The sequence below is a fragment of the Myripristis murdjan genome, chromosome 10, assembly GCF_902150065.1.
Source record: "Myripristis murdjan chromosome 10, fMyrMur1.1, whole genome shotgun sequence".
NCBI classification, from domain to species: Eukaryota; Metazoa; Chordata; class Actinopteri; order Holocentriformes; family Holocentridae; genus Myripristis; species Myripristis murdjan.
The window spans coordinates 8,408,605-8,417,603 of record NC_043989.1 but is presented as its reverse complement, the minus strand read 5'-3'; the positions used below and the strand labels follow the sequence as shown (position 1 = coordinate 8,417,603).

The 8,999-nt window shown below is 40.5% G+C and overlaps 1 protein-coding gene across 1 annotated transcript in view; it reads right to left on the bottom strand.

Moving 5' to 3' along the window:
• Window positions 1-6,483: 6,483 nt before the first annotated feature.
• pdgfc (platelet derived growth factor c) overlaps window positions 6,484-8,999 on the bottom strand; it is a 47,224-nt gene continuing 44,708 nt past the window's right edge. Inside the window, exons 4-6 of the mRNA XM_030062246.1 lie at window positions 8,171-8,378; window positions 7,172-7,389; window positions 6,484-6,597 (exon numbers count right to left, since the gene is read on the bottom strand). Of these exons, the coding sequence (XP_029918106.1) occupies window positions 6,484-6,597; window positions 7,172-7,389; window positions 8,171-8,378 (540 nt within the window). The remainder of the gene's footprint in view (window positions 6,598-7,171; window positions 7,390-8,170; window positions 8,379-8,999) is intronic.

Here is an 8,999-nt window from a genome sequence, read left to right as displayed (position 1 = left end):
ATAATTTTGTACTAAAGCTTTAAATTCTGTGTTTGTGGCATCCATAACAAAATACTCACATATCAGTGCAAACAGATTTGCAGTAGCAATAAAGGCACCCGAGTTTCATGTTACTAATTTTGCTTTGTGGCATTTTCGGAGCAATGCCTTTAATTTAAAATGAATCCACTTGATATGTGTGGTGCTACGAGATTAAACGCAACAAAATAAGTGTGTGAGCATGAGTTATGGTTGCTGTCAAGAGTTATATAAATGCACCACTTGGAGGGAAATTAAAACATCTTGCGCACCTTGGTGAAAGGCAGCACATCTTTTGTGTTTCACCATGAAGGTTTTTGAAAAGCAGCATACTGAAAGAAACACTTTTAATCGAAATCTTATTCATTGCTTCACCTCTAAGTGAAGGTTGGCTCTGTGAGTCATCTTAACAGTCACCTCTTTGGCATTTATAACAAACGTTTGACTATATGCTATATGATGGTCATGAGGGGGAGTACAGCTGAACAGAGGGACAAAGCCTAGATGTTATAAAACAGCACTGAATATGGATGTCGCTCAGTCCTCCAAGTGTTAGAGGCTTCATCTTCTCAGGGGAAGGTCAAATCTGCAGATTAATAGTGTTTTATGCAGTACCTGTGCATTTCTTTGTAGGTAGAGATGTGTGACATGCAAGGCGGTGGAGCATCTACTTGTGGAGATGATTCATGCATTTGAACAGAAGAAGGAGAGAGGGCAAAAGTCCAGAGCAAGCGTAAGACTCCAAGACCCTTAAAAGACTTAAAGAACTAACGAGCAAGAGAGTTTGAAGTTTAAGTTTCCCGTCTTGGCGCTCTTTTCTTTGTCTCTTCAGCCTTTTTAACTGACACTTCTCATGCTAACAACCAAGTGTCTCTTCTTTTCACACCACTTGCCTCCATCAACGTAAAATGCATCAATTCCCCTGCACCAGAGGATTTTAATCAGAAATGACAACATTGGGTGTTTGTAACAGCTACTTCAAAAGCGTTCGTGGACTGTGAATAAACTGGATCACTGTTGTATTACATCAATCAGCAACAGAGAGAAGCAAAAACCTTTTTTTTCCCCGGAAAATGTCAGATTACTAGCCGCTGTGCAATTTTTTTCTTGTACGTTTGGTGCAGGTTATGGGTCTGTAAACCTGAAACAAAATGAATTAAAAGTTGTTTTTGAGCGCGTTGCAAGTGGAAATGCTTCGGTTATGCTACAGTGCCGATGAAGTCTAGCCTGACTACGGCTGCTCCGGTTTCACAATGAGGCAGGTTCTGATACCGTGGGAGGCAATGAGTCCAGGGACATTTGGATGAAGGGTAGAAGTGTCAAATACTGGATTGCAGCCACACACATGTAAGCACACACACACACTTTCATATATCCACCTAAACACCCACACACTTACACATACAAACACACTCCCAACAGCCAGACCAACTGCCCATGCTGTTTCATGTCTTGTGCCAGTGCAGTGAGGTTTCCTCTGCAAAGAAACTCTGCACCGACTTGGGGAGGGAGTCTGTTTAATATTATAAAAACCACACTGGGAGCCGGCGGGTTTATGCAGTAGCATCTGGCGTCGCCGCGGATGCCTGCCAGGGAGCACATTAGATCAGAATAATTGGCCAGGACAGCAGCGTGAGATGGACAAATGAGAACCTCCTCCTGGGTGACCTGATGGCCGAGGGGGAGAGCGAACAACACGGCTCAGTGTCTTCTACGACGCTTGGAGAAAAACACAATAGACTTCACAGAGAAGTAAAGCAACGCATGTGTAATGTTAAGAGCTAACATCGGGAGGAATAGGGGGAACAAAACAGTAACACTCACTTCACAAAGCATCTAACAAACACACTCACTCTCACAAAAAAAAACCCAAATTACCCAGTTTGAAATACAGGCGCTGACATTCTCTGTCTCCTCCTCACACACACAGACTCTTCAACTCACACACTCGCTCACTCATTCATGCAGCATGCCTATGGGTGGCATTGTGGGCCAAGTTGTTAATGCTACACCCAATACACTGAAGATGATAAATAAACAGCTCTGACACTTTTGCAAACTTAGGAGATCGTGATTTTATGGTTTTGACTGCCAGCGGCTTGCAGGTTTAAATTGAAAAGTTTGGCTTGTTTATGTTGTTCTAAGTAAAAACATGTCACGGTATGCAAAGCTGCACATTTGCATAGTTATAGACATGCTGTAGAATGGATGTACACTCATACATACACACACACACACACACACACACACTCGCACACCTGGGCCTTTTGGTTGAAGGACCATTGTGTACATCAGAAGGTCAAAAGTTCAATTCTTGCAGCAGTGTGAGTGTGCCTATTAATAGCTGTGCCCTGACAGTGTTCTTGAGCAACCCTAACCACACACACACACACACACACACACACACACACACACACACACACACACACATATGCACGGGGTGAAGTAGCTTGAAAGACTGCCCTGTAATTAAAAGTTTACAGGTTTTTTTTCGGTGGTATCAGTTTGTATGCTCATCAGTTTGTCATGAATGAAGTGTCTCGATCCGGTGTGTCTCGGAGCAAAAACGCTGAAACAATACTCGTTCACTCTGTCAAAGTCATGCTGGATGTGAGTGCCAGCAAAACGCCTGGAGTGTGAATGCAAAATGTCCTGTGCTGTCTCTCTCTGTGTCTGGGAGCTCCGCCCCTCCCAGATGCTCCCGCCAGTGAACCGTGACAAACCAGACGGGATGTAATCAGCACAGGAGTTATTTCCTTATATCTCCATAGGTTTCAATTAGACTTCATTGATGGCTTTAATCCAGGCCTGCACTCACTGTAATTTGAAAATTCCTTTAAAAATCTATGTAAATCTCTTATTTATTTATTCATTGCAGCGGTTTGAGAATGTGAATGTAACCCATGTGGACAGAGGTCAGGTTGGATTGTTTCACCTTGATCCAAATGTCGTGGGTTCAAGTCCCACAGCACTCAAGTTCCTACAGTATTGTTTATTTATTTATTGTACCAGCATCTTATAATCTATCTAAACATGCAATATGACCACTTTTCCACTGCTGATTTTATACAACTTGAATTTTCCTATGATGGCTATGCTAATCCATTGTTTTTACAGAATAATACAGATGTATAATATTGTTTAGCCTTTGGATAATAACATCAAAATCCCATTCTTTTTTTCCCTTAAAGAGAGCTAAAATCCCTTTTTCTAAGTGAAAAGAGTATTATTATTGTTTGGCCATTCTCTTAAGCATAGTGGAAAAGGTAAATCAAGTGTAATATGAAATGCTGTTGAAACTGACAAAACTATTTTTGTCATGCTGTGAAATGCAAATGCACTTTGTAATGATGGTTTTGGCAAGTTCCTAAGAAAATAATCTCCAAGATTTACATTTCAGCTGTTAGCTTAATTAGTTCACAGGAAGAGGGTCTTTGTTCTGTAGGATCCCGGTGCTGCAACGGGAATCCAGTCAGCTGCTGCTTGTCCTTATTGGTGGCACTTTAATTGTAGGGTGCAAAATGTAATGCATTATAAATCATATCATACATATAATTGCACAAAATAGCTATAATTGCATCAGCGGCGTCAGAAAATGTCATACTACGCAGTGATGTGTGATGAATCTGTCAAGACTAATCAATGATATGTGCATGTCATTTGAAAGATATATTCATCAGATGCAATTGATATACGGATCAAGTAAAGAAAAAAAAACACCTGGTGATAACCCACTTACTGTATGTTAGATCATATTACTATTGATACATTAATAGTATAATACAGCGACATATATTTTGGTGGTACGTTTCCCCCCCAATGCATTTAAAATGTAATTATAATGTGTTTATGATGCGCATAATATGATGTGTTATAATAAATAATTCAGGAAAAACACTTTGGCATTATCTGATGAAAATGAATTGTTTCACAGCATGTCTGAGTGCTGTTAGTGGGTTCACTTCCAAGAAAATAACAACTCAGTGAGTAAATGCTCCTACTCCCAATGCAATATCATGCATCTCTCTGCATTGCTGTTTAGACAATATGCTGTTATGCCTCTGTGCAAATACATTAAGTGCTGGATATTTCAGAGTTTTTTTTTTTTTTTTTTTTTTTTAGAAGGCAGCAGTGGCAAATTTGAATAATAGTCTTATTTAGCCCTTTTGGATCCAGGAATGGTCTAGACTTCAACACAACACTCTTGAAACTTAGGGATTATTTTTGACAATGACCTGATATTGAAGAGCCGGTAACGAGATCAGTGAGATCTTGCGTCCTAGAATTGAGCAAAATGTTAAAAATCAAGACATTCTGAAGCTTCGCAGATTTGGTGAACCCTATCTGTAGTTTTATCCCACCTTGCTAAGACGACAGCAGCTCCCTTGATCCCCCGTCTCATTCAGACGTCGTTCCTGTCGCCAGCTTGTTCGGAAAGCCGCAGGTGCAGTGATAAGTGATGCCAAAAACCAGAGACCACGGTTCAACTTTTTTTTTTTTTTTTTTTTTAACCACCTCTCCGCCGCTCACCAGTGAAATGTCGAACTGATTTTAAGATTTTGCTGACCACATGTGAAGCTCAGCTAGTTGTGGCCCTTACTGTCCATTGCATAACTCTTGGTTCCCTATTTTTTCTCCTTCTCTTTTGCCTGTAAATCACTTTGAATTGCCTTTGTGTATGATAAGACGCTATATAAATAAACCTGCCTCGCCCTATAAGCCAGAGGGCTATGGATGATGCAATTCTTATTTTTCCACCTCACTGTAAAGCACTTTCAATTGGAGAAGTGTTACATGCAGCAAATATAGTTTCTTTTCCTAATCTCATTTGTTATTAGGCCTACATTACACACACATTTTAATAGGAGACATCCGAGAAAAAAATCACAGTCAATATACGGATCCCTAACACTAGCAGCAACCATAACCCTCCTTTCATTGCTAATTAACATGAACATCATGTCATTTTCTGATGTCATGCTGCAGAGAGGAACATGGCGCGCTGAGGATTTCTGTTTCTTTTTGGCACTTTAAAGTCAAATGGACCTCTGCGTCTTTCACAGGGAACCTCTCATCTTCACTTACTTGATGGTGTCCACGTTTCCTCCCACTGGTATCATACTGTGAGCCACAAATCCTTGCAAAATATCATCATTCTTCCCGTGAGTGACTGCCTTTTCTTACACTGACCTGACTTTGTGGCTGTTTTTTGTCACAAATTATCTTTATCTCTCCCTCTCTTTGCATAATAATTATTATTATTTGGTTGTGGATGGGAATGTGTTCTCACTGCCCAACAGTCTCACGTGCTGTACCTCCAGTTCTAAACTTAAGAATTTATTTCTGACGTTCATTACGATGAAATACATAAACACTTGTTGCAAAAGTAGAGTTAAATAACTTTGGTATACAGAGAATTAAAAAAAAAAAAAAAAAAAAAACAGAAACAAAAACACCCATGACAAGACGGCAACATAAAATGAATAACAATGAAAATGCAGACTAAAAGTACTGTACAATGACTCATTTAGCAAACAAGGCATTTCGGACTTAACTTTCCCTTTCATTAAACAAATAAATATCCAATATCGACAATCTCAAATGTGCCGAGAACTGCTCGAGGCGTATGCGTTCCTAAAGCAAGCAGATTTTCCACCAGCATGGCTGAGATGGGACACATGCAGAGTTGTGCTGAACAACACCCAACTGCTTCTACATGTGCAACTTTCATCTTCTCCTTGAGAATCTTTGGTAGAAAAGCATGACAGTACACAAAACAAGAATTATGAAATGAAATATTTACATATCATACAGTCTCATTAGTAAGGTGGTTCAGCGGTATCATGGCTGTATTGCACCACAGATCAAATTTGTGGGGAAAGCAGAGGAGAACACTGCTTAAAGAAAAGAAAAAAAAAACACCTTTCTTCCTCTTGATGATAATAATAGAGGGGCAGAGGGAGGGAGGCAGCTGCAGCCAGCTCTCTTATAGACAGAAAAAGTAGGCTACTTGAACAAAGAAGCTCCCTTTTTCCATGACACTATCAGCCCACATCGGCTGAACTTTAAAAAAAAAAAAAAAAAAAAAAAAAAAAGTCCTCAAGAAGAGCAGACAAAAAAGGCCTTCTGAAATGAAAAGAAAAAAAAAGCCAAATAGAGTTCCTATCTCTAGGAGAAATGTCTTCAGCGCATATAGATAATACTCTAGATCCACTCCAGTGAATTCTCTCTGTCTCTTAAATGCGCTTAAACTAGACTACAGGTATTTCCACGGCAGCCAAATCCATTTCTAAGATTTATTAGGGTCCAGTCTGTTCTGCTTTCACCCAATTAGTGAAAGGACAACAGGATAAGCAGACAGCCTTGTTAACACCCAGAGGAAATGGATGGGAAATGGCTGCGAGGCTGAGGTTCATTTCTAGCAGCCCCTGGGATTCCAGTGGCACGGGATGCACAGGTTTGAGATCAGTCCCAGTCGTCTTTACACACACAGGCACACTCATCGTGGTGCTCCAAGGCCACATCAGTCAGGGACTTCTGCAGGCCCCGTCCGCCGCCTCGGTGTTTCAACAGTAGTACCTGCCAAGAATAAGACGGGGATTCAAAGTTTGTTTTAATTCCTAAACATTAAACACCTTATGTAATGGTGCTACTGCACAAAACATGCCCAGAGGAAGAGAATCTTCAGGAATTAAGAGTGCTTACTCGCAATGTAAGTTTGGAATTATACAGTTTTTAATAGGTTTAAAGGTTTTACCTGAAGGTTGAAAGATGCAATAATAAAATGACCATTTCCCTAGATGTTTCTGATGGGTTTCTGCAGTACATAGGAAGATTATTTGCCTAAGTTGTGAAAATTTAAACACCATATTTCAAGAGGACAGGTGTCCATTGTCACTATTCCTACTGATCACCATGGGTATTATCAGTTGGTGATAAAGAGCTGCAAATTGGCCATTTACTGGCATGAAAATGTTGTGGATTATGAACATGTGAAAGTACTAGTTCCATCTATTGAAAGAAAATGACTCCCTCCTCAAAAATCTTGTTAAAAAAGTTAATTTCTTTCTTTCTTTTTCATATGATTTTATATTTGCAGGGTGTCTCTACAGAGACAATCTCATTTTTTTTTTTTAGTTTAACTCCATTTTACCTCGTGGTATTTCTTGGTGACCCTGGCAGGAACACACTGGCAGTCGTAGCAGCGGTGCGAGCAGCAGGCACAGTTTCCTCCGCAGCGTTTCACCAAGAGGCAGCTGGGCCAGAAAATGGCATCTGTCCTCTTGAGCTCCTCACGCAGGGAGACGGAGAAGTTGCGTGGAGTGCAGCTGTACAGCCGAACCTCCTCCCTCAACAAATTGAGATCAGCTCCTCCTAAAATGTAAGGAGAACACTTGATTAAAATAAGCTCATTTCATCAAGTACAACTTAGTCTGTGACTAAGTTGTGCAATCACTGTTGGTCGTTTCGCTGTTTTCCCTTAATTTAAAACCAACTTGGCAAAGCAACTGGATTATCTAGGGCATGGGTCAAACTCAAGGTCATCCACCCAAAAGTCAAAAATCAGATTTTGGGCAAAATCTCCAGAAAGAAGCATCATAGAAAAGTGCAGCTATGTGCATTATGTTGATGTTGTGGGTGGTGCAGAGACTGCTCTCTGACTGCTCTTGTCTTTTTTCACTTTTTCATCAGATTATGCACAGTTTTGAATTTCCCATCACAAGAACTTCATCTAGGCAAAAACAACAACAAATCTATGCTCTGTCAATCAGGGTGAATGGAAAAGCCTTCTCCAATACAGACCCAGGCTGTAATTTAGTCTGATAAAAAATATGGCTTAGTGTAACATTAAACCATAGAAACAGAGAGCTTGGTGAAAATAAAATCCAGTAAAATTGTTTGTCTAAGCCAGGCAGATCTGAGATCTTTGATTGGCATGTGGTGAAGAGGGCATGTCACCCCCTCGGAGGGCAGCTTGACCTGACGCCCTCTGTGTGCTTCAGTGCACTGTCTACATACCAAACATCGGCTGTGAGCCATTACAGTGTGACTGGACTTGAAAACGGTAGCTGTTACGTGTCCTTTTCTGCAACAGTAGACATATTGACTCAGCGTACAACCTCTTTGTCAAGTTGTAACAGAGCTGTCCTACCTCTGGCTTTCTTATTATGGATGAAGGACTTCCCCAGCACATGCCACGTGGGTTTGTACAACTCTTCCATATCCAGCTGCCATCGCTCCGGCTCCAGGTACTTCATGACCTCCTCCACTGTACTCAGTCCAGCCACAGCCTCTGACAACTCCTCAACACTTTGCAGGGATGGAGGAATTACCACAGGAACCTCAGGCTCTGACACACTCTGCAGAAAAAAACAGGGAAGAGGAGATGAGTGTATTTCTACATATTGGAGGAAAAAGTTTCTTTACAGTCACATGAGTGAACAAAGGTGTATTATACTCTATGTACACTGCAAAAACTCAAAATCTTACCAAGAATATATGTCTTATTTCAAGTCAAAATGTCTTATTTCTAGTCAAAATATCTCAAACTTAAAATAAGACATGATCACCTCAGAAGTAACTTGTTTTTAGACTGTTTTCACTTGTTTTTAAGTGAAAATTCGCTTGAAACAAGTGAAAATTTGCTTGTTTCATTGGAAAAATTTACCAGTGGAACAAGTAACAAAGGTTATTTGTCCTGCTTGTTGCTGTCCAAGAGCATATTATAATTACAGCCTTTGTTCAAATTGTCAAATGTAATTATTTTTCCATCCAATTTTCTGTCCCCATGTGCAGCAGCATTGTTTGTTTCAAGTTGCTAACTCTCCAACGCGCGGCAAGGTTGCACAGGAGATTGATACCTGGGGTACTGGTCTCCCCATGAGGGAATTTAAAGGGGCAAATCTCTTAAACCTTTCAGTCCTGTGACACCGGGTTTGTCCAACATGTCAACATGTCAGCTTGCTGGCCTCTCTAATCTT